This window comes from Otolemur garnettii, unplaced genomic scaffold (assembly GCF_000181295.1).
Source record: "Otolemur garnettii isolate 467f Iridium unplaced genomic scaffold, OtoGar3 scaffold00010, whole genome shotgun sequence".
In the NCBI taxonomy this organism is placed as follows: domain Eukaryota; kingdom Metazoa; phylum Chordata; class Mammalia; order Primates; family Galagidae; genus Otolemur; species Otolemur garnettii.
Genome location: NW_003852405.1, coordinates 17,096,548 through 17,123,275, shown reverse-complemented (window position 1 = coordinate 17,123,275; position 26,728 = coordinate 17,096,548). Strand labels below are relative to the sequence as shown.

Genomic DNA, 26,728 nt, shown 5'->3' with positions numbered 1-26,728 from the left:
ACCACAGGCGCCCGCCACAGTGCCCGGCTATTTTTTGGTTGCAGCCGTCATTGTTGTTTGGCGGGTCCGGGCTGGGGATTCGAACCCGCCACCTTAGGCGTACGTGGCTGGCGCCCTAGCCGGTTGAGCTATAGGCGCCGAGCCCACATCCCTATTTCAAACCTCTCCAGATTCTCACCTCCAAAGAGCGGTGCCAGGCTAGCACACCTGGCTCCAACTACTTCTGCAACATGCCTCCCTCAGCCCCCTCTGTCCAACATGCCTGATTACTTAGCACTTGGTGTTTATCTCAGCCCAGCTGCAGTTGGTTAAGGCTGTTTGGTTGGGTTTCTGTCACGTGTGGTGAGGGCAGTGCGATGTTTCTATGCCTCTGTCCTTTCTGTTTACAGGTGCTGCTCCTGTCCTTGGACACACAGTGGGCCATGCGGGCTGCTTCCTGCCTCACTCCCACAATGCTTTGCACTGGTGCCCAGTCCATGGAGGCCACTGGCTGTCCAAGCGCATGGTTCTCATTTACGTGGGGAGGGGCCTCCGCTCAGCAAACTGAAATGATTAGTTCCTCTAATTGTCTATATTTCAATAAATAAAAGAGAGGGAGAAAGAGTCTTGTGTGTACTTCTGTCCCGATGAAACAGTAGAACTCTGGAAAAATCATGAAATTAAGGAAGTAAGATCTAAGCAATGACAGCAAAGAACCATTTTCCCAAGCATCGAGAGCCAGATTTGCCCCCAGATCTGTAAATCCTACTTAATCCAGGTTTTTAAAAAACACATAAGATGATATCAGACACCCATAGTTTATATATCAACTATTAGGTGGTTCCTTACCCATCATATGCTGAGGGTTTCTTATCGATAGTTTCTAGTTTAACAATTCTAGAAATAATTTCTTTTTTTGAGATAGGGTTGTGCTCTGGCACTCAGGCTAGAGCACAATGGCACAACCATAGCTCACTGCAGCCTCTAACTCATGGGCTCAAGTGATCCTCCCATCTCAGCCACCTGAGTAGCTGGGACTACAGGCATGCGCCACCATGCCCAAATAAGTTTTTATTTTTTTGTAGAGAGAGGATTTTGCTAAGTTGCCCATGCTGGTCTCAACCTCCTGGCCTCAAGAAATCCTCCTGCCTCAGCCTCCCAAAGTGCTAGGATTATAAGGGTAAGCCACCACATCCAGCCTCTAATTTTCAATTGGCCTGTATTACTAAGTGCAAATTATGGTCTTTTTCATAATGGAATCTTGCAATAACTGAATTAAAAATACACCCCTAATTTCCAATGTAGACTCAAAAAATAGCATTGAAAGAAATACTTGAACTCAATCTTCCCTACCTGTTTATATTGACAAAACAGGGACCACATGGGTCTACATATTCAAGTTTAAACAAAAAAGATCATGATAGATGGATTAATACAGGATTGTGAGTCAATCCAGTGCTGTCTCCTACACCTTGAAACCTTAAGAAACGCTACTTTATGCCTAAACTATACATACTAATATCAACAATCAGATCTTTTAAAAAAATGAGAAATTTCAAAATACAAAATTTCCAGATTTCACCTACTCGTTAAAGCTCAATTATTATGCTAATATATTCATCGGTTCAGTCCAAAATGTATTTAATGAAAGTTTACTGAGTGCATACTGTGTGCTGGACACCATCCTAATTGCTGGAGCTATCAGTGAACAAAATATCTATCCTCATGGATATTCTAGTGCAGTGGTTCTCAACCTTCCTAATGCTGTGACCCTTTAATACAGTTCCTGTGGGTCGTGACCCACAGGTTGAGAACTGCTGTTCTAGTGGAAGAGACATTCAATAACATGCTTCAAAATAAATGAATACCAGGTGATGGTCTGAGTTTGTTTTTAAAGGTAAATCAAGTCCTGGAGACAGTGTGTGGGAGTTTATGGCTATTTTACATGGGGTGATCAACAGGCCTCTCTGCAAAGGAAGGGAAAGCGCCCATGAGTAACTGGGAGAAGGGCTCCAGGCAACACCAAAGCCTGTGCCGAGGATGGGAGGCAAGACCTAGGGCCAGCCACTGCAGTCAGCAATGAGAGTGGCAGGAGAGACACGAAAAGTCAGTTAGGGCTCTGGCAGGGACTGAAGATTTTATTCTAATGTAATAATAAACCACTGCGTGGAGCTGAGCTGGTGAACGTCGTGACAGGACTGGAGTTCTTAAAAGGGATCATGCTGGCTGCTATGTAAAGACACAGATCTTATGATCACTGATGGCAGCTGACGTTCACTGAGTCCTGACTATATTCTACACACTGCTCCAAGCACTTGTTACATTTCAATTGTTTTAATTGTCACAGTAACCCTATGAAATAAATATTAATACAATTATTATATCCACATGAGGGAGAGGAGAAATTAACCTGCCCAGAGTCATGCAGCTCAGAAACAAGGGAGCTAGGCTTCCAACACAGGGGCTCAACTCCAGATCCCGTACTCTTAAGAGGGATGGACTAGGGGTCCACTGCATCTCAGGCAAAAGCGTGATCGTGGCTCAGACCAAAGGTGGTGGTCAAAGGTAGGGAGATTCAGAATTTATTCTTAGAACAAACTGGATTAGATATAATATTCTGGGCAAACATGGAAAATCACAGATAATGCCAAGGACTTTGGTCTCAACAACCAGTGTCCTCTACAGAAATGGGAAGTTGGAGCGGTAAACAAACTGAGCACAGGAGGGCTGCACAGAACTCAAACTAATGTGAGACAGAAAGCATATTTGATTCCCATGCCGCTGTAAAAAATCACCAAACACTGGTGGTATAAAACAACAGATACTTATTCTCATAGTTCCTCAAGGTTCTGGAGGCCAAAAATCTTAAATTATTACTGGGCCAAAATCAAGGTGTCAGCAAAGCCACACCCCCTGCAGAGGTTCTGGGGCTGAGTCTGTTACTGGCCCCTTCCAGCTGCTCGTGACTGTTGCAGACCCTGGCTTGCGGCTCCACCCCCCCTCATCTCTTCCTCCATGGTCACACTATTTTCTGCCCTTTTGTCTATGTCATCAAATCTCTCTCTTTTAAGGATACATGCAATTGCATTAAAGGCCACTAGATAATCCAAGATGATGTCCCCATCTCAGATTCTTGATTTAATCACATCTGCAGAGACTTTTTCTAAGTAAGATGACATTCACAGGTCTTGAGGGTTAGGACATGGACCTATTTTCAAAAACCACTGTTTAGCCTATCACAGCCAGGAATACCACAAATAAGAATAATAAAATCCACAGATGTGGCCAAAGAGTAGCAAGAACTTTTCCCTCTTTTATATGAGAATTTGATCTTCCATTAAGTGCCTCAACTCTATAACCCCGGTAATCTGGTAAGAGCACAGGTCAATAATAATACAAGGCAAGTTGCTGACTGGGACTGCAAAAATGAACAAATACCTGATAGGAAGTGATATTTGGGGGCTTCCCTGAGAGCAGGGACTCTTATTATCTCGGCATGTTCACAGAGTGGGCACCATGGAAACTACTGGGCTATACAGCATAGTTGCCTACTAGTTCTGAAAAGGTTTTTAAACTAGGGTATTAACACACATACACCTCTCGCCTCCTGGCATCTGAGCCATCAACTGGAGAGCACTGGGGGCTCTATGAACTGATGTGTAGGCACCCAGCAGAGGAAGGCCTTGCTGCTCTCCATCTAGTTGTCATTTTTATCCTATATCCTTTTAGTAGAATGAAGCCGTCTATGGACAAGGGGTCTGAACAGTCCCTTGGGTCTGAATGTTAATTTGACCCCCCTGCATGAGTCTGTTGCCACATGTAATACAAACATAGTTTCAGTTGATTATTTCTAATTCTTCCTCCACCAAACCCTCGACCACAGCGACCAGCAGGGAAAGGAGGAGAGCATTTGTTTCATCTGTTCACACTTTTGTGGTCTTACTCACAGGCAGCACAATGGCTAAGAGGGGCAAAGGGAGAGAAAGACCTGGAAACAGAAATTAGCAAATTCACAAAACCTGGGCTGACTGCTCCCTCAGGGAGGAGCGCGTCCTACCTACGGACAAGCGGGTCACGCTGCCTGCACTGTGCCTCCTGAGGCCTCTCCTGCAGAATTAAATGCGAAATCCCCAACCCACAACTCTGCTGGAAATGTGCAAACGGGCTCATTACTCAGAGTCGAGATAAAGAATAAATCTTTATGAGTACCGTAAGTATGAGTCATAAAAAATAGGAAACACATGTCGGACATATACACAGCAATAGCACCAAGCCAGGAAAAGTGTTGAGGAAACGTATGTAAGAACACGTGGCAAAACGGGAGTAAAACCTGACCTTGCACATTGCTCCAAAACACATTTAAAAAACCTTACAGCAAGTCAAGGGTCCCTATCCCTCTGCTCTTTAATGAACAGAGGTCATTTTCATATTTGGAAGTAGTTGGTCTTTTTTAAATGCAAATAGAAGGAGAACTGACTCAAGAAAAAGTAACTTGGAGGAGGCTTTGAAAGATTTTATGATTTGGGAAATCTGAATGGCTTCCAAGTAAAATACTGGGAATTAGATCTTAACAGTATTAAAAATGAACAAGAAAGAGTCTTTTCAGAAAAATACTTGTTCGCAATGGTAACAGTACCATTTCATTTTGGTTCTCGCTATCTTAACAACCAGTGATGATAAGGAAAAAAGAGTGAAATCTTCAAACCTTGTGAAAGCAGGAAACAAAAATAAACAGCGACACGTGCATTGACAACCACCCAACAGCAATAAAAAAAGGCCTGCAATAAAGCCATGGCAGGGAGGCTGGGCACAGGGGGAGGAACTCGAGCAGAGGAGAGGCACAGCCCCCCGTTAAGTGCACCAGATGAACATCTAGCGGGTGTTTGGAATATAAGGAGAGGGATCAGCCCCCCAAAGTCCTCTGGGATTAGATGACTGGGGCAAAATACATCGTGATTGGACATTAAGCTCTTCGGTTGCCTTTGACTTTGAAAGGCTCCAAACTTAAGACTGGGCATGGCAAGCAATGGAGACAACCTAAATCCTGCATGCCTCACATTGAAGCACATGCATCCTGACAGACTCCTGGCTCCCCTGGACTCCAGCTTTCTCCTTTACCTGCAGAAACTGCTGCTTCCCAAGAAAGCATTGCTCCCAAGAAGATCTCTGTGAGGTTGAGAGGAATAGGATGGGTAAAGAGAGAGCAGGATGGGTAAAGAGAGAGCAGGATGGGTAAAGTATTGTTTTTAAGTTCATTAAGTGTGAAATTTACATATGACTCCAAGAAAGTTAATGCTCTTCAGAAACTATGCTGGGGCTGAACTCCCAGGGTGACTTCTACTCACAAAAAAATCCAGCTCTGGGCTATTAGAAGGCCTTAGGGGTATGCCCATAGCTGAGAAGTATGATAGCTCATTTTTTCTCTACCTTTGATTTTTCAAACCTCTTGGCAGTTACTGGACCTCTTCGCTCCTCTCCTGCAAAGCACCTCAGTATGTGCTCACATCACTGGTAGTGAGGACACACTTAAGAGGGTGGGGAGCCACCTCCTAAAAAGACATCACTGCTACTCCCATTTAAACCAGCATACAGGGAGTGAGTGCTAGCAAGCCCAGTGCCAAGCACAGTGAACCCACATCACCAACTTGCTGCTGCAAATTCAAGAACAATCGGAGGCACGTATACGTGTAACAACACACAGAGACGAAGCTTTAATGTGTGTGACGTGATCTCTGGACGGCAGACAGGAGTTAGGCTAAGGCAGTAACACTAGATCCTCAAGCTGGCTCTGTCCCTAGCTCCACGTCAGAACCAGTAACATCAAATCTGGTCTACCTTCAAAAGAAGACAAACCATGCCTGCAATTTGCAACCCCTCCTCCAGGAGAAGTCAAAACTGTAGATTCAGCTGAAAGACTGTGTGGTTCAGGTGGAAAATGCCATGAATACAAAGCATCATTGTAAGGTGTTTTGGACTCAAACCCTACCTATCTAACACACCGGGCCTTGACGGTTTAGCCTTTCAGACAAAGCCAAGGAGCTCAGGGAAAAGGACTATTTCAATTAGCCAGCAGTTGAGCTGAGGTGCCCTGGCGGGCTGGAAAGGAAAGAGCACACAACTGCGATGGAAGCCAAAGCAGCAGGTCTCCCAAACACAGATTCAGATTCCTGTGTCTTTAAGGCCAGACCATCATAAATGGACTGCTTCTGCTGGACACCATGCTCTAAATAAACAGACTCTTCTGGCCGACACACACTTCCTGTAGGGTTCTGGTGGGTAAGGCTTGAAGGCTGCCAAATCCAATGACCAGCAACTTTTGAGCTGACTTAGAAAACAAGCTACAAAGACCCGAGTCCAGAGTAAACAAAGGAAAAAGCCACATTAAACAGGGAACAAATTACGATACAGGCAGGGATATTTTAAGTACTCACGGAGCAAGAAAACAAAATTTAAAAAAATTAAGTTATAAAGTATTTAATAATGCCTGGTTGAGCAAAAGGCCCTCTTTTAATTGGAGGAATCAAAGTTAATTAATTCCAGCAGTATTAAGAATTGGCCCTACATCATGAGGACAGATCATCTTCAACCGTTCAGCTTCAAATCCAGCTCACATCAGATGAGCCACCCAAGGGAGCAGCATGGAGTCAAAAACCATTTATAGCTTTTTACCCAGCTGAGGGGAAGGACTAACCAGTTGACTAGCAGATGACAAAAACCCCTAAGAGTAAAGAAGAATGTAGCAAAAATTTAGAAATGGGCTAGGAAACAGAAAGCTGCAGAGTTTAAAGATTAATTAAAGGTGATTTAATTAGGAAAAAAGACATCAAAGCACGATACAAAACGGAGGACACACGCTTTGCTCTAGTGGTTAAAAGGGGCCTGGGGCCCAAGCCCCAAGTCCACGGACAGAATGCAAATCAAATAAAGACGCACCATGGAAAAGGAGCGGACTTCCAGAAGACTTACAGTGATAATGTAAAAAACATGCACACACTGTGCAAGAATCCAATCCGCATAGTGCAGGAGAGGCCAAGACCTAGTTCCTGCCCTCAAGAAATCCACTCGCCAGCTGGATGCACAGGATTAACATAAGTGATTCAGCAGCAAATAATACACGAAAATAGATAAGTCCATACTCTGGGAGGTGCAGGCTGTGGAGGGGAGAAGAAGAGGATTCAGAGCAATGTTTAGAAAAGAAGGAAGTGGAGGAGAGTAAAGGAATGAGGAAGGGGGTTTGTAGCAGCCCATAGAGCCTATGGCTAGGAGGAGTGAGAGTTATAAGAAATACCTGTATAGCTCAATAATGGACCACCTTGGTGACAAGGGCATGGAGAGGGATTTAGCTCTCTTAACAAGCATGAGAGCTCGCAAGATGAGAGCACTGGTGAACTGGCAGTCTCTACATCTGTGGTGTTGAGAGGCAGGCGATCAGCCTTATATTAGGCTGGAGGAGAAGGCAGTCGGGAGCATGCGCATTCTATCACGGACACACTTACTCTGACTGTCTCCTCTCCTGCCTGCACAATGCCAGTGCGGCGTGTCTCTGCTGAAGATTACCAAGCTCTGCTAAAGACTAAGATCTATCTGTTCTATGAAGACTGCTTTACTTTCTCTAAAACACACACACTCTCTCTCTCTCTCCAGCTAAAGTAGATAGCCCTCAGGCACCTAAGAGAAACTGTTCCTGAGCAAGGTAGCTTAGCGGTTAGCATGCGGAATCTAGCTAAGCCGGCCCGAGACCTGGCTAGTCCTGGGCCCTGACAAGCGGTGGCAGCGGTGGGCTATGACAGGGTTTGAGAAAGAGTTAAGACCTATGCATGGGCTTCTAACTTGGCAAGGACTTGGGAGACTTAAGAAGTCCGGGTGGGATTAAGAATAAAAGAGTAGGCTCGGCGCCTATGGCTCAACCGGCTAAGGCGCCAGCCACATACACCTAAGGTGGCGGGTTCGAATCCCCAGCCCGGACCCGCCAAACAACAATGACGGCTGCAACCAAAAAAATGGCCGGGCGTTGTGGCGGGCGCCTGTGGTCCCGGCTACTTGGGAGGCTGAGGCAGTAGACTCGCTTGAGCCCAGGAGTTGGAGGTTGCTGTGAGTGTGATGCCACGGCACTCTACCCAGGGGGATAGCTTGAGGCTCCGTCTCAAAAAAAAAAAAAAAAAAGAATAAAAGAGTAGGGCAACAAATTCAGCTGATAAGCCAGGGGCAGGCCCAGAGATCTGCATCCAGGGATTCAGATGCAGGGCATCACATACCACCCACTGATGGAAAGATCAAGTCCAACTCCTGACATGTGTGGCCTTTGAGGTCTTGTCTGCTGCCCCAGTTCACCTCCACCGTCTTCCCCGTCCTCTATTCTAGGGGTTGGCAAGCTCCTCTTCCAAAGGGCCAAATGGTAAATATTTAAGGCTTTGCAGGCCATGCGGGTCTCTGTCACAGTACTCAACTCTGCCATTGTTATGGGAAAATGGCCATAAATAATATTTAAACAAACTTTATTTACCAAAACTGGCATCAGACTGATGAATGGATAAACAAACCGCGGTCATACAAAGGACTCCTATTCAGGAATAAAAAGGAATGACATTACCGATACACATTACAACACAGAAGAACCTCCAATGCATTTTGCTAAGGGAAAGAAGCCAGACAGGGCACCAAAGATCACATATTGCAGGGGCAGCGCCTGTGGCTCAAAGGAGTAGGGCACCAGCCCCATATGCCGGAGGTGATGGGTTCAAACCCAGCCCCGGCCAAAAACTGCAAAAAAAGATCACATGTTGCACAATTGTTTCTATGAACATCCAGAATTAGATAAACTGAGAAAGCAGATTAGTGCTCGCCTTGGGCTGATGGGTCAGGGGTGTAGGTGGGACACCCACAAAGAATGAGAGGGATTGTTAATGGGTACAAGTTTTCTTTATAGAGTGCTGAAAATGTTTCTAAAATTAGATTATGGTACTGGTTGCATACCTCTATAAATGTACTGAAAATAGTTAACTTGTATATTTTTAAAACATAAACTTTATAGTACAGGCAGTCCCCGAGTTACAAACATCTGACTGATGTACAACTCATATTCACAGTTATGAACACAGGCTATTACAGGTAGTAAATAAATGTACCTATTCCAAGTTACATACAAATTCAACTTAAAAGCAAGCCTACAGAACCCATCTCATTCATAACCCAGAGACTGCTGGTGTGTAAACTGTATCTCAATAAAGCTGTATTTTAAAAAACAGGCAGCAACAAAGTGTGGCTCACGTGTATAATCCCAGCACTTTGGTGGAGGCCAAGGTGGGAGGATTGTTCCAGGTCAGAAGTTTGAGACCAGCATGAGCAACATAGCCAGACCTTACTGCTAGAAAAAATAACAAAAATGGGCGGCACCTGTGGCTCAAAGTATGTGGCGGGTTCAAACCCAGCTCCAGCCAAAAATGTAACAAAAATTAGCCAGGTGTGGTAGCATATGCCTGTTGTCCCAGAGCCAGAATGATCACTTAAACCTGGGAGTTTGAGGTTGCAGTGAGCTATGATCATGCCAGGAAGCTCCAGCCTGGGAGACAGAGTGAGACCACGTATCAAAAAAAAACCAGGCAACAGGCAGGGGTGGGTCTAAATACCAGTCACACGGGGTTAATGGAGAACTTTCCCCCACACCTGGTTTCTGCCCCTGGCCCAGCAACATCTACTTGACCTTTGAAATCTTTCTTCTGAGACTCCTTCCCTTACATCCAGAAAGAATGAACATGTCCTTTGTTGTTTTTCAGCAAAACTTTGTCAATGTATTAGTCATATTATTTGTCATGTTTCACTAAAGTCATTCTCCCTCAACCCCAAAAGATGCTGAAGACATAAAGATGGGTAAGAATCTAGCAGAGGATCTACCTAGCGCACAGTAGGTTCTTACTAGTTCACTGAACGGGTTTGTGAATGAATAAATGAACGGTTGAGGTATTGCTATTATTTTGAGAAGACTAGTTTTATGAAGCAGTTCACACGCTAGATGAAGGAATCAGAGCCTGAAGCTGAAGGCATCAGTCCCAGGAGACTGGTTAAGGAGGCTGCAGGGGAAGTGGAGAGGAACAGAGAAACTCTAGGGAAATTGTAGAGGAAGTCAATAAAACATAGAGATTGGCCAAATATAGGGTTTAAAGGGGATGGGTAAATCCAAGATGGCTTAAGTGTTCCAAGATGGATAGTACTGGTGACATTGATGCCACAGGAAAGCTGGACTGAAAAACCAACACCAGGGTCAGAAGAACTGGCTCAGGAAGGCTCTTAAATTTACTTTTAGAGATAATAAATATTATTACTAACTAGCATTTGTCCACTGTGTTCCAGACATACAGGCTGGAACTAAATGCCACAGAGACAGATCTCAATCCCCCGTGAACCTTCTGAAGAAGCGCTATATCATTTCCATTTTACAAATGAGGAAATGGGGCTCAGAGTAATAAGTGACTCACCCAGAGTCACACACCTGGGGACTTACAGAGCTGAGATTAACCCTGTCCCTGACCCCAGAGAGAACCGCAGTCGCAGCCACTCCCCCACATCTCAGGTACTTAGCAGCTCAGGGTGGGACTGGTGGGACTGGAGCACCACTCGAGTGGCCTAAAAAGAGTCTGGGAATCATTGGCAAGGAGATGAGAACCGAGATCCTAAGAACAGACAAGCCACCTCAGGGAGAGCAGACAGAGGGACAATAGAGGGCTGAGGACTGAGCCTCATGAAGGACACTGAGAAGGAAGAAAGAGCACCTGGAGGAGGAACAGAACAGATGGAAAGACAGAAGGACAACCAGGGAACCAAGAGAGATGGGGAAGGGGGGAGGGAGGGGAGGGGAGCGCTGCTCCACAACACTGAAGGCACCAAAAGCCAAGGAGGAGAAAGTGGGGAAATGGGATGTGCAGCAAAAGCTCTATGGGCCGGGCACAGTGGCTCACATCTGTAAACCTACAACTGTGGGAGGCCAAGGCAGGTGGAATGCTTGAGCTCAGAAGTTCAAGATCAGCCTGAGCAAGAGTGAAGACCCTGTATCTACTAAAAATAGAAAATTTACCCAGGCGTTAAGGTGGGAGCCCATAGTCCTAGCTATTCAGGAGGCTGAGGCAAGAAGATCATCACTCGAGCCCAAGAGTTTGAGGTTGCTGTGAGCTATGAGGCCACAGCATTCTAGCCTGGGGCAACAGAGTGAGACTCTGTCAAAGAAAAAAAGGAAGAAAGGAAGGGAGGGGAAAAGAAAGAGAAGGGAAGGGGAGGGGAGGGGAGTAAGAGGGAAGGGAAGTGAAGGGAAGGGAAGGGGAGTAAGAGGGAAGGGAAGTGAAGGGAAGGGAAAGGAAAGGAAGAGAAGGGAAGGGAAAGAAGAGAGGAAGAAGAAAAGGAAAGGAAAGAAAGAAAGAAACCTAGCTCTACAGTAAGAGTTGGAATCCATGTGGCACCAAATTCCTGGGGGACAATGAGCACATAACCATTGCACTCTCTGGCCTGGTCCCCTCTGAAGGTGATTAGGACTAGGTGGAGTCCAGGACAACTCTGGTCCCAACAGTCCATGAGTGGGTCAGAGGGATGCCATCAGTAACTCCACAGAGCTCGGGCCACAGAGTGGGAAGAAGGGAAAGAGGGACTCATAGATGTTCACTCATTCAAGAAGGGGAGTAGAGAAGGAAAACAGAAATATGACCTCAGAGGTCTTTGGGGAGGCCAAGTCACATGTGGCCTCTTCATCATGGAAGAAAGAAAAACAAATAGGGTTGAGCACGATGGTTCATGCCTGTAATCCTAGCACCCAGGGAGGCCGAGGCAAGAGGACTGCTTGATGCCAGGAGTTTAAAACCAGGCAGAGTAAGAGCAAGACTCCATCTCTAAAAAAAATAAAAAAATTGGCTAGGCATGGTGGTACCTGTCGTCCCAGCTACTCAGGAGGCAAGGCAGGCGGACAGCTGGAGCCCAGGAGTTCGAGGTTGCTATGAGCTATGATGATGCTACTGTACTCTACCCCATACAACAAAGAACAAGACCCTACCTCAAAATAAGTTTAAAAAAAAGAGAGAGAGAAGTAAAATAACGAAAGGTGTCTAATTTATACAAGAATATTGGGAAAACACAGTTCAGGGGAGGGAGGATTGAAAGTAATACAGAAAAATCCTTCTGCGGAATTTGAATATTTAAATAAAAGACATCACAGTAAATTTCATTTCCTTCTCAAACACAATGTCAAGATAGCAGATAAGCAATGGAAACAAGAAGGGACAAACCGGAGAGTTAGATAATCTGCTCGCACGAACTGGACATTTGCCCAGCTGGCACCTCTGGAGCTCAGATTCATAGATCCGCTCCTTTGCTGCGTCTTTGGCTTCTTTAAAAAGACCCTTCGCTGGGTCTTTTGGCTTCTTTGCTTCCTGAAAAATTCTCAGAGCAAAAAGTCGCATCTTCAAATGTGAAGGGTATTCTTGTAGAAACATTTTCTAACAGCACTTTGAGAAAATGATACTTTTTTTTCTTAAAAGAGCAGTTACCATGGCAACAAGAGTACAGGTCATGGTTTTAACCCTGACCTCCAGAAAGACAAAACACCACTGGAAAATGCTGCTCCTGGACAGACTTTAAAAGGGGTTAGGGCAATCTCTTCTCCATCCAGGGGGAGAAGCAATAACCAGAGATTCTCTTCCATCTGCCCAGCCAGCATAAAACAGAACCCGCCCTGCCTCGTGCTAAAATGGCAGAGTCCAACCAGGCTCAGTCCCTCTGGTAGGGCAGAGAGCTGTGCTTTTCTAGAGCAATTTTACAGCATCTGGACATTACTGTGATAAATGATAGCGTTTAAGCAACGCGGCCAGAGTCCTGGCAGGAATGTTGTAACTTCTTAGTTTGTGTCCTGGTTTGTTTGCTAAACCCTGGTAGTCACTATTATCTCTGATTTCCGCTTTCACTTTTTCTAAAACTCCCAAGACCAGGTTTTGGAAGAGTTCTTACTTGAGAGTTAGCTGAAGTTTCAGACTGAACATCTCTTGTCCCACAGTGGTAGAGATCTCACCCTTCACTAGTGAGGCCAAGTCCAACCGTGGCTGGCTCTGCCCTGAACCAGGATTGCCAGTGGGCGTGCTGCCTTGCTGGCCCTGCCCCTGGTCCTCTGTTCCTCTGTCCAGGCCAGCACTGACACCATCATAGCGTGCCACCATTTAAACTGCACTGAGGGTCTTCAAAAGAAGAGACGATCTTTATAAATGATGTAGCTATCCTATTCCTTTAGGCCCTCCAATCCTATATGACAGATAGATTTAGCTGCCTTTGAAGATAATGAAATAATTTCTATAGCAACACTCAAATGAATGGAGAGGGAGGGAGGAAAAGAGAGAAGGAATGGGGGAAGGGCATGGAAAGAAGAAGGGGAGAAAGACACAGAGTGAGAAAAAGTAGTAAGGAAGGAGGGTGAGAGATGTAATACTATCATGTAACAAGTTCTGATCAACAACAGACCGTACATATGACAGGAGGTCCCGTAAGACTATCATGCTTAATTTTGACTATACCTTTTCTATGTTTAGATACATAAATACTTACCACTGCGTCACAGTTACCTACAGTATCCAGCACAGTAACAGGCTGTACAGGTTACTGTACCATCTAGCCTAGGTGTGCAGCGAGCTATACCATCCAGGTTTGGCTAAATACACTTTGTGATATTTGTACAACGACAAAATCACCTACGACACATTTCTAAGACTGTATCCCCGGTGTTAAGTAACGCATGACCGAAAACCTGTTGTAGGTCTGTGATAAAATGGCCAGATCAGAGGTAATCCTACCTGTCTCACTGAAACAATTTCCAGAAAAACATCCTTTTATACAAACACTGGGCGCTGCTAATACGTGAAAGCTATTTATTTAGAAACCAAATTTCACCAGTACAGCGTTTGTGTCTGAGTTGACACTTGCTCAGTACCTACTACAGATAAAATGTCTCAAACATTAAGAGCCCTGGGCTTATTATTTTTTTCTGCATATGTACAGGACTAGCAATGGGGAGGCATTCATATAAGAGCAGGAAAAAATGCCCTAGAAGGAATGTGCCTGGTTTCGTGTCCGGTTAGTGGTTTTGCTCTCCCCTATGTACTCTACAGCCTTGAACTTCTGTATCAGTGTTCTCAGTGGTGACGGGTAAAGGCAAGACACAGCCATTCCTCCCCACCCTCATCGCTTTTGTGCCTCTATTTTGATAACTAGGGGGGAGAAAAGTTGTCTATCTGTTAATATTGCAGAAACAGGGAAAGACTACATAGAAATAGGTAGGTAGGCAGATATACACAGATCTATAAAATGGTTAATCCTTGAACCACAAAAATCCTCAAAATAAGCAAAAAGATGTCAAATCAGATGGCAAAGTCTGAGTGACTCTTGTGTGTCATTCTTAGCGAGATGAGTCTCTTAATGTGCTAGCTTCCTCTAATCACACAGTTATATCAGGTCTGGATATAAGAAGTAGTGAATCACTAGCAGAGGACAGGTAAGTTCCTTTTGTTAAGGCAGCTGAAAGCCTTGAGGGTGGGAGGCTGACTTAAATATGAAAACAGACAAGAACACAAAAAGCCTCTGGGCGGTGGCACTTAGCCTGGGATTAGCAGCCTCTTAGAGCAGGATGGCTCCTGTGCTCAGCCCTGCATTTTTAGAACATAATTACTGACAGTTGGTGTGATAACCTCAAACCATGAAAGGAAAAAAGAGACACTACCATACACAGACCAACCTTTCTACTGCCCCAAAGGAAGGAAGAGAAGAGAGGGCTCCGGGTACTAGAAAGTGCTGTCACAAGCCTGTGCATCAAACCCAAACCCTCACCAAGAGACTGGCTGGCTCACCTGACAGGTTTTGTGGCCCAGAACAAAGTTAAAGCTAAAGGAAAAGAGAGGCTTTCTGAAAGTGTGGAAGAAGCTTGCATTGTAGAATCCGACAGACGTGGCTGGGAGACGCTGGCTCCACCACCCACCATCTGGTTGTACAACCTCCCCAAACCCGAGTGTGCGCTTCTGTAAAACCAGTGACCACCACGTCTCCCTTTAAGGATGCTGATGGGGACTGGCAGAGCCAGGGCAAGTGCCTGGCAGGTGGCTGACCCCCAGGAGACAAGCTATCTCCCTCTAAGGCTGCTGTTACTGTTATTTGGAAGACAGGGGAGCCGTCGAGGGGCAAGCAGAACAGTGACAAGTTCAGACATGTTTCCTTCCCTCTCCTTCTCCCAACCACGGCCTTTCCTGCCCTCAAAAGGAACCAACAAATGGACGATGTTATGCCACAGTCGTCAGAGAAAGTACAAAGTAAAAGTGATGTGAAGCCACGTGTGTGATTAACCACACATCCCATTTGGCTGTGTCTGCCAAAAAGCTTGGGGCCAAATTTCAAATGCAATCATTTCAACCACGTTAACTCATACAGCCAACAAACTACACTCTTCCTTTTCCTTTGGTCCTCATTTTGTATTTCTGCTTACACTGTTGGTACGTCGGGGGCTGGACGCCCATCCTCGAATCCTCTTTTGGAGTGAAGCAGAGAAACAAATACATAAAAGTATGGAGGGTTTTGAGCTTTCCGGCCCCTCTCCCATGACAATGGAGCCTCCCAAACCTCACCCGGCCCCACCCCTACAGCCAGGCACCAGCACGCCCATAACAGTCCATCCTTTACTGTCAAAACAAGTACATGAATTTAAACACCCATTATCTTTTATATGCATATGTAACAACTATCTAGGGGCTTATCCTCAGTAGCTTTTCATAATAAGCAAGCAATTAGGCAAGTCGGAAACAGAAAAGACACCCCACCACATAAAAGCAGGTCACAAGTAAAAATTAGATGACAGGAAACAAAATTGTTGCCATTCCGGCAACTAATGAAAGTATGTAACTGTAAACACTCTGGCTGTGGTGCTGTAACTCTTCTCAGGAATCAGGAAACCCCCTGAGGCATCAGACTCTGCAGTGGAACAGGAGGGGATGGGTGCGTTTTACTTCAGAGTCAAAGGTCACTAGGAGCTGCTTTGACAGAAGTGAAAACAATGACAGCAGCCCCCCTTTATTCAGAAATAAATCTGACCCCCAAAGGCTGTTTACTCTCCTCTGTTGCCACGGAGTCTTTTTCTAGTTTCCTCTTCGCTTCTAGCTTCTACGTCTGTTGTTTCCACAACCAAGGATTACAAAGGAGAGGTGTGTACTCAGAGGAGAAACACAAAAATAAGTCCCCTCCCATCTGATGAGGCTCTAGGAGGGAAGCCAATGGCGAAGCAGGGCTTTGGTCCAGCAGGCTTTTTATACACCGCTATTGCACCAAGTATGTTTCTGATATAAAGTCTGCACTGACCTACAAAATTGTTTATCCAACTTAAGCATAACTGTTTCCCCCAATCTTATCAACCTGCTGTGCTTATTGCTTCCAGGTGTAGACTGTCACCTCTTCTACATATAAAAATAAGCCACCTCTTCTCAGCTGAAGAACCTTAAGGCCCCTGGGAGGTGGAAGCTTAGTAAAATGTTAGAGAAGGGATGATTTATAATAGATCTTGATGCTGATTCTGAACCAGTAACAATTCAAGGGGAAACGGAGTTGATTTAGTGATTCTCTCACATTTAAGGATGACATCATGAAAAACAGGTACGGGGGTCCCCATACTCACAGTCAATCACAGCTTACGGCCAGCACAGTAATTCTTCTGCTAACATATAACAGCTCTTATCGTTTCATTTTTCAAAATATTTGCCTTCAATATTTGGTAGAGACTGCACAAAGCTTGCCTTTGGCCCTTCCACTATGACCCTCAAACAGATTAGCTGTTATTCTTAGCATAGACCATATCATGGCATATCTACAGAAATAAAGGTATCCATTGAGAATAACAACACATGTTGGGTGAATTTAAGTTGGAGGAGGATGCATTCTTGGTTTAAAAAGGTGAATTGAGCCAAGGCAAACTATATAGGCTAATTAGAATGTCAGCAGGTTGAATGATTTTTTTAAAAAATGGCTTATGGAGATACAATTTATGTACCATGAAATTCACCCACTTAAATTACATCTCAACAGTTTTTAGTATTTTCACAGGATGGTGCAACCATTACCACAATTCAATTTTAGAACATTTTTGTCATTACCCCCCTCCAAAAAACCCCACATAACAATTAGTCAACCTCCATTTTCTTGCCCCCCTGACCCTTTGCCCTAAGCAACCACTAATCTACTTTCTGTCTCTACCAATCTGTGTATTCTGGATATTTCACGTAGATGAAATCATACAAGATGTGGCCTTTGTGTCTGTCTCCTTTCACCTGGCATAATATTGTCAAGATTCGTCCCCACTGTGGCACGTATCAGTATGCCATTCCTTTTTATCAGCAAGTAACATTCCATTGTATGGACATACCACATTTTATCTGCCCATTCATCAGATGATGAACATTTGAGTTGTTTCAACATTTTTTGACTATTATGAAAAATGCAGCCATGAAAACTCAGTTTTTGCGTGGACATAATGCTTTTGTTTCCCTCAGATATATACCTAGCAGTGTTATGGCTAGGTCATACGGTTCAAATGATTTTTAAAAACTACACGACTTCAGTAACGTATCTCCACAGTCATCTATGAAAAGAGTGAGCGACACTTAATACTTCTTGCACATCTTACCATCCACAAACCAACTCTTGTTAATCCTCTCATTATCCTGGCCCTAATGTTTTGATGTCTCCCTCCAGGCTAGCTCTGTATCTCTAAAATGCCCCCTGGGCCTGCCATATGAGAGCAAGCCAGAGCCAGCTGGAATCCCCAAAGATCGGTTACCCCCACATCTTGTTTTCAAACAGGATTAAACGACAGCTATCTGATTCTTCAATGTTACCAAAGAAGGAAATGGCACAATAGTTGCCTATTCTCAGAAATGTCTTCAAATCACCAGCCTGACATCATACACATGTGTGTATTATACAAATACCAGAAAAGAATAATGTTCCGACTGTTCAGGCTTTTAAACAAGTTTGAAACTACCCTCAGAAGGCCCTCGTTCTTCTCTTCCTGAAGACACGTGCACTAGATCTCTGATGCCAGTAAATTTTTTTTTTTTTGAGACAGAGCCTCAAGCTGTCCCCCTGGGTAGAGTGCTGTGGCATCACAGCTCACAGCAACCTCCAACTCCTGGGCTCAAGCGAGTCTCCTGCCTCCGCCTCCCAAGTAGCTGGGACCACAGGCGCCCGCCACAACGCCCGGCTATTTTTTGGTTGCAGCCGTCATTGTTTGGCGGGTCCGGGCTGGGGATTCGAACCCGCCACCTTAGGTGTACGTGGCTGGCGCCTTAGCCGGTTGAGCTATAGGCGCCGAGCCAATGCCAGTGAATTTTATGTGTCCTCAGTACTGTCGTGTCCTAATCTGAATTCCATTTTGATCTAAAGCAGTAAATACACATGCGGGAGAGTTCTGCTGTCGTTCCTTGAGGGATTTTTCTTTTGCTTCAGTAGTCTTATTCTAATCTATTTGCAGAGTCAACAACAGTACCGCACAATTTAACATCAAGAATTTTCTGCTGTTGCTGCTTCTGTAATAGCTCCGACTCTCTTTCCCCCCTCGGTTCCTCTGAGAAAAGCACATATAAAATGAGTAATTATTGCTGCTGAAGAATTGCTGGAGTCAGCAGCGCTTCCTAGGAACTGCATTTCCTCCTCCCCTGCTCTCCCTCCCACCACAGACTCTCCCCCATAAGTTAAGAATTAAAGACGCATTACTGGGATAAAGAAATCTGACCTGAAATATGAGTTGCCGTAACAATGGCAGGCAACCAAGAGCATTAACAATAATTTCCAGTGTAGCTAGAAAGGTTAGATGATCTGCGAACGAAATGAGCCAACTCTGCACACTTTCACGAGATTAAAATCGAGCTGCTTTTCCTTCTGAATGCCTCGCGCCTCTCCTATTCCTACTACCCCAAAAAGACGGGGTGGCTGAGGCACACAAACTCACGCAGGCATACAAAGGGGTTCTGGAAATTAACTTGCCTGACCAGGAGAAAGCTCAAAGATAAATTCCATTCTGCATTCGCTTTTCTATACTTCGCTGTGGTCAGTCTTTACTGTGGTTTCTGTCTCTCTCTGGAGAGATAATACCTGAGTAATAACACTTCTGAGGCACAGAAGCTTGGAAGAATGGTAACTATGTGCTATCTTGTGGGGAAATCTACTCTCCTGAATGATGACCACTTATCCACGGTCCAGGCCATTTCTCTCTGAAGGTGATGACTTGAGCAAATGAGTTGTCTCTGCGCCTGTACTGTACAGTGAGGCTAATTATAGGATTTCACGCGGTTGGTTTACGAGTAGTTCAAACAGTGCTGAGCACAGAGTACTGGGGAACGGTGACCTTAGAGTATCATCATCATCATTGTCACCACCAAGACCGCTGTCATCTCTGAAGCTGCCTGGATAGTGATGAGGTGCTACCTGCAGGGCCTTCCAAGGTGAGTACATAGCACTGCCCTCTTTATTCTGGGGGGCTCCCATTTCCCCTGATTCTTCCTGCAGGAACGGTAGGTTCACAAGACAAACAAGCAAGGCTCGGCGCCTATAGCTCAACCGGCTAAGGTGCCAGCCACGTACACCTAAGGTGGCGGGTTCGAATCCCCAGCCCAGATCCACCAAACAACAATGACGGCTGCAACCAAAAAACAGCCGGGCGTTGTGGCGGGCGCCTGTGGTCCCAGCTACTTGGGAGGCAGAGGCAGGAGACTTGCTACAGCCCAGGAGCTGGAGGTTGCTGTGAGCTGTAATGCCATGGCACTCTACCCAGGGGGACAGCTTGAGGCTCTGTCTCAAAAAAAAAAAAAAAAGACAAACAACCAAGAAGGAGGGGCACAGGAGGAAAAGGGAAAGACACGTCACAGTTACAGGGGAATGGCACCTTATTCTGTTTGCTTACAGTCACACTGACAAGATGAAATTCTGATAGACATTCTTCCCAATATGCAAGGCCAGGAAGGGGGAGAGCCCAGCAACCTTCAGAGAGAGAAGCCTGAACCCACTCAGAGAGCAGTCCCTTATTTTAAATCCTGTTCTCTCGTGTTCTTAGACAAGCATCCTTGTTGAGCCCCAGAAAACAAGAAAATACCTCTATGTTCAGAAAATCGTGAGTTGAAAGCGGACACCTGCACCTACCTCTCTCTGCGGCTGGCCGGGCCCCGGGTCCCCGGTGCGGAGGTTCAGGACATGCACCTCCTGTGGCAGCCCAGTCGTGCCTCTGCTGGCGCAGCCTGACAAGACCGTGAAGCTCTCCATCAAGGCCTGGACAGGATGGGAGGCATTGACAGGCGACAGTTCACACCGGGTGCCAAGTTCCGGACCTGTCGAAGGAATTGCAAACATGAACCACTCAGAGACAGTGACTGATTCTGCCTCCAGGGGGAAATTCTGAACGATCAAGTGACTATAGCCCATCAGAGATGGCTTTCTAGAACTATATGTTAAAAGAACTAGACTATTCTTCTAAAAATCCCAATCCCTTAAATTTCTTTTGGATATTTTGATATGTATTTGATTTTTTAATTCCCTTTTAGATTCATAAGTCATGAATAGATGACTCGGGATAGAGCAGACCTTCCATTTGACATCTGTGTTTAATTTCTCCTTCCTCTCCTGGAAGAAAATCAGAGATAAATGGAATAAATCGCTAAAAGTCCCCATAATACTATGCATAAACAACATTAAATACCTAAAATTGCAACCTCAAAACATGTATGATACAGTTTTTACCTTGCAAGAGCTTCCCTTTATTAGGGAAAGCAAAACAAACTTAAGAATAATACAGATTAAGATGTAATGAACGAGGTAATCGAGGCCACCGACGTCCTATTCCTTGAGCCACAGGGGCCGCCCAGCGTAAGGCCTTTCTTAATCTACCCCTTCCAAGCCTCCCCACTCCAGCAACACCGACTTGCTTACAGGTCTCCAAACATATCACAGTGTTTCTCAGTTTCATGTCTTTCTTCAAGCCTTATCCTTTCCTCAAATTTCTCTTCTGTTCCAACTGCACCCCATAACAAACACATCCCAAGCTGAGGAGGCACTCTTCTTGTCCCCTGATAATTTCGCTACCTATTTTTACTGTTACATTTACCACATGGAGAATCACCAACATACACATCTGTCTTTGTCAACTGAACGTGACCTCTCTAAGGGTTACTCATCTCTGTGTCAGCACCCAGCTACAATGCCTGGTATATACAAGATGCTCAAAAAGTATATATTTGGTATTTTTTTACTTTGAGTCTTATTCTGTCATCCCGAGTAAAGAGCCATGGCATCATAGCTCACAGCAACCTCAAACTCCTGGGTTTGAGCAATCTTCTTGCCTCAGTCTCTCAAATAACTGGAACTACATGCACTGCCACAATGCCTGGCTAGTTTTCCTATTTTTAGTACAGACAGGGTTCTGCTCTTGTTTAGACTAGTCTTGAACTCCTGAACTCAAGCCATCCATCCATCTTGGCCTTCCAGAGTACTAAGATTACAAGCATGAGCCACCACACCTGGCCACTCAAAAAGTATTTATTAAATGAACAAGTAAATCACTGAGCTTTAAAAAAACATTGCCTCCTGGCTTGGCACCTGCAGCTTAAGCAGCTAAGGTGCCAACCACATACACCAGAGCTGGTGGGTTCAAATCCAGCCTGGGCCTGCCAAACAACAATGACAACTACAACCAAAAAATAACCAGGCATTGTGGCAGGCACCTGTAGTCCCAGCTACTTGGGAGGCTGAGGCAAGAGAATCGCTTAAGCCCAGGAGTTGGAGGCTGCTGTGAGCTGTGATGCCACAGCACTCTACCCAGGGCAAAAGCTTGAGGCTCTGTCTCAAAAAAAAACCACAACAACACTGCCTCCTTTCTCTGGCTGGTGAGCAGAGCCTCCTTCCTGGGATGTGGACTTGGCTGTGAAGAAGGGGAGCAATGGGTCGCTACAGTGATGTGAGGTACCACCCCTCTACCTTTCAGCCTCTTTTCACATTGGCTGGATTGATGGAGAGTGATATGGGGTGGGGGACAAGATCCATACTCCTCACACTCTGCTGTGAGCTTGGTGCTATTGTCCCCATTTGATAACTCAGGAGACAGGGCCACGCACACATCATCTACTGAACAATAGTCTTCCAAAGAGAACTCAGAAGGAAGGCCTGAAAGTACTTCAATTAGTCCTTCCTGACTGCTAAATAAAAAAGGTATTCTCAGGGTTGCAGCCCAGATGGGAATGCAAACGTAGTCCAGAAGCAGCCGTCCTGCCCTCGTTGCTGGACCATAAGCAGACACCCTCCCCGTCCTGGTGGGCCAAGTCTATTTCAGGACTCACAGAAATTATCTAGGCTGATAATAGCTATCTGGTCTGAAATGAAGTATGTGGCTTCTCAAATAATCACTGCCACTCTCTGCACTGCATTGCTGGACTGTGCCCAGCTGCTTTCTGAGAAAGCACGAGGTGGTGAAAGAAGATGTCCCAGCAGCAACAATAGGAGGTCCTGAACACACATTCTCTGGAGCCCCCGGCGGGGCACAGGGCGACAGTGTGCCAGGTCCTGCTCGCCCAGCTGCAGTGGTTTCTCCGGTGCAAGAAAGGCTCCTTCTCCTACTCAATTCTGGGGGCACATACTGGGAAACCCTCCTGAATTGGTTTCAGAGCCTTGTGCCATGAATTTGCAATTATCACAAATTAAGCCTAAATAAAATGCTTTTTGGTTCTACTTTTGTACATGTGTAAAGCTCTGACTGGGCTGTAGTTCGATTCAAAACACATCTTCCAAAAGGCCTACGATCTGCTTGATTTGCCCTCCTCATCAAGATGCTGTCACCCTTCAGAGTCTCCCTTAAATTGCCACGTGGCTCTTCTCCACACGGAGGCAGGACAGACAGATAATAAGGTATACCCCACAGAGGGAGTACCCAGTGGGGAAGCCCTCGGCGCTGAGGACGAGCACCCCTTCCCTTATGTCTGTGTCCTCAGTCCTTCCAGGGTCCAGGATAGGCCACACACTCCCTTTAAGGGCTATGGCTGCCCCTATTCAGAGATGGGGAGCCTGTGGCCTTATGGATCCTTGAATACAGCCTTTATTAAAAGGATTTGTTCTGGGCTGGGCACCTATAGCTCAATGGTTAGGGCACTGGCCACATGCACTGGGGCTGGTGGGTTCAAAGCCAGCCCGGGCCTGCTAAACAAACAAATAAACAAAGGATTTATTCTGTGAAAGGCGGATTTAGTCAAGGGGCCGCGCTTGGGGATCTGGAGGGACACATGTGACCTTGAGGCCTAAGGTTCCCTACCCTACCTGCCTCGAGATCCCAGTTGTCAGGATCCTGAAGTCAAAGTTCACTGCCTGGGCTACTATGCCCACACTTTCTGTGAGAATCAAAAAGCAGACACAAATTTAGGGGTGAGACTTACAATTTTGTAACTTATTGAAATGCATCCAAAAAAGTAAGATGCACTGATAGATACATAGATATTTCATAAAGCAACTATTGCAAAATGTTAACTGTGGAATCTAGATATTCACCGTACAATGATTTCAACATCTCTGTATGTTGCAATTTTTCATTGAACACAAAATCCTGTGGGAGAAAGGCAATGCATATAGAAAACTGAGGTCAGAAAAGCTTCCGGAAAATGTCCACAAGAAACATACCACACTCACACGGCTGATGAGAGCAAACTCGTATAAATGCTGACGGTATCAAAAGTCAAAAAAACAGGGTGGCACCTGTGGCTCAAAAGAGTAGGGCGCCAGCCCCATATGCCAGAGGTGGTGGGTTCAAACCCAGTCTCCACCAAAAACTACAAACAAACAAACAAACAAAAAGTATATATCCTTTGACCCAGCAACTTCCCTCTAGGAAGTCATCCTGAAGACATAACCGGATAAGGGTGCAAAAAGTACAGAATGTACAATTGAAACAAATTAAAACTTAAGAGAGAATAAAAAAGAATTTCATGTGAAAACGGCCAGCTAAAGGATATAGTAACTACTGTAGGATGTAGATTAGGCATCTCCTAAGAGAACAGACACTCTGTAGGACTGAGGGGAGAGGGGTTGCCTGTAGAGAAAAAGATCCTTTACCAACGTCAGAAAGAGGTGATGTGATTTTCTAAAATTTTCCTTTAAACATCTTTGAGAGGCTCAGTGCCTGTAGCTCAAGCAGCTAAGGCACCAGCCACACACACCAGAGCTGGTGGGTTCGAATCTGACCTGGGCCTGCCAAACAATGACAACTACAACCAAAAAACAGCTGGGCATTGTGACAGCCACCTGTAGTCCCAGCTACATGGGAGACTGAGGCAAGAGAATCACTTAAGCTCAGGAGTTGGGGGTTGCTGTGAGCTGTGACGCCACAGCACTCTACCCAGGGCAATAGCTTGAGGTTCTATCTCAAAAAAACATCTTTGAGAGACACTATTCTGTTGTTAGCTGCTCCATCCCCACATTCCAAGTAAAATGCTCTCTGGGCCTTCTTGGAGTAGGACGCTAAACTTTCTCCACAGATTTTCTCAAACATTGCCATGGGGTTAGCTCCTACCCCTTTGTAGAAACTCCCAAATTTACAGGTCCATCTCAGATACTCAAGAGCTTCTTCAACATCTCCATTTGCTTATCTCACAGACACCCCGTCTCAACATGCAGAACTCAGATCTTCATTGTTCAAACCTGTTGTTCCTCCTTCATTCCCTCCCTCAGTAAATGACATGAGCCTCCACCTACACTCAACTGGCAGAAACATGGAAGTTGTCCCAGCATCACCCCTTATCTGATGGAGTCTCTCTCAACTCTGTCCCCTTCTCTCCACCTCCGCTGACACCACCATCTCTCTCATCCTGACTACTGCAAGAAACTCCTAATGTCTTCCACAGAGCAGCCAAATTGATCTTTTGGAAAACAAAAATCTGATTATGCTTCTCTTCACTTAAAACGACGTATTGACCTCCCACTGCTCTATAGATGAAGCTTAAAAACTTCACCATGACTTACAAGGCCCTTCAAGATCTGGCCTTACTACCTACCGTGGCCCCATCTCCCATGACCTTGGCACTTGCTCACTGTGTTTCAGCCATTTTAGTGAGGCACAGACCTGCTAGTCATCTCCCTGTGTCAATCATGCTCCTCCTTTCTCCAAATGTTAGCCAGGCACACAGCCACACAGAATGAAAGCTAAATCTCCCAATCCCTCTTGCAGCTAGGTATGGTCATGTGCCCAAATTCTGGCTAATGTGATATATACAACTTCTAGGGAATTTTCTTATGAAGGGAAAAAGCTGTGTTCTTCTGCCATTTCCTTCTTCCTGGAGCTGGAATATAAATGTGATGGGTGGTGCCAGAGTAGCCATTTGGGCCATAAGCAGCCACATGCTAAGGTGGACAAAACAATAGTAAGTTGCCTGAGTGTTTGATGAACAGGGAGTCACTGAATCAACTCTAAACTGCTTTGTGTTTTTTTAAGTAGAAAACACACATTTCTGACACTTGCAGAATAACTCACCTTAACTAATAGACTTGCCCACTTTTATTCTATCGAAAGTGCCAACCTCTTGCCACAGGAGCCTCCACATAACAGGTCCCTCCAGGAACGTTTCCCCTACCATTTCTGGTCCTCCCCTGTACCTCAGTGAGACGAACTCCTACTCATTCTTCTGATCTCCCAAGGAAGCTTCCCTGTCCTCCCTTGCTGTGTTAGATACAGTACTCTCATGGTGCTCCCTGTTTCTCTTCACAGCACTGCCTGTGACTAGATGTAATTATTTTTGCAATTCTTAGGTGTAATGTCTCCATACTCCCAAAGACTGCAAACACCACAAAAGAATAGAACCCAACCATTCCACTTAGTGTTGTACAACTTAGCACAGTACCTGGCACACACTGGGCACTCAGTAACTACTAAGAGGAGGGGGAAAGAACTATGAGGTGATCCATGCTCAATGGATTTCATAACTACAAGAGACTATCTATCCTCAAGTTCTTCCTTTCACGCTTTAGCGAAAGTCAAAGTTTTAATCTGTACAAAGAGGGGGAAATTTACCATGAAATGAATGATGTGGCGTTTTGGTTGCTAAGAATCAAGTCCCAGTTGGGGCTTCCCCACCTTCAACTGTCACAGAGGCAGAAACACACACTTGTGTTTGTCCTCTCCTCCCAATCACTCTCCTGGGAACACCCTTCTCTCCAGGTGGCACAATCCTCTGTCTCTCCCTTGTCATACCACACCCCAACCTCATCCTGCCACCTTCTGCATCAGACCTAAGCCTTCCTGCCCCTCCTTCAACCACAGCCTGCCCCGAACTTGTCTCCTATCCTTCCCTCTTGGCCTCCTCGCAGTTCCTTGGGTATTCTGCTCACACAATGTCAGACCCAGCTCACTTAGAAAAGTTTCCACCTGTGAACAGTGTGACCATCTCCACCCACAGGCTCCACCCCATGTGCATGAGCTTAGATTCTCACTTGACTACCATGGGGCTGGAGTGCAGCACCTCTGGGCCACAAAGTCTCAGGAATCAGGAAAACATGCTCTGAAACCCCGTCTGACTCATCTGCTCACTTTTGTGATGACCCATGAGCTCTGGAGGCTGTCATAGGCGCTCTCTGGCAGCCTCAAAGCCTGGGAGTTGCTATTGCAGCCCCGGTTAGAGCCCATCTCAGTCAAGAGATGAGTGAGAGATGAGTGAGAGATGCATTCTGGTGACCATCC

At 45.5% G+C, this 26,728-nt stretch overlaps 1 protein-coding gene across 1 annotated transcript in view; it reads right to left on the bottom strand.

The window, feature by feature from the left end:
• The window catches only part of TGFBR3 (transforming growth factor beta receptor 3), a 124,165-nt gene extending 103,720 nt beyond the window's left edge, over window positions 1-20,445 (bottom strand). The window contains exon 1 of the mRNA XM_023509879.1: window positions 20,167-20,445. Coding sequence (XP_023365647.1) covers window positions 20,167-20,445 — 279 coding nt within the window. The remainder of the gene's footprint in view (window positions 1-20,166) is intronic.
• Between the last annotated feature and the right edge of the window lie 6,283 nt (window positions 20,446-26,728).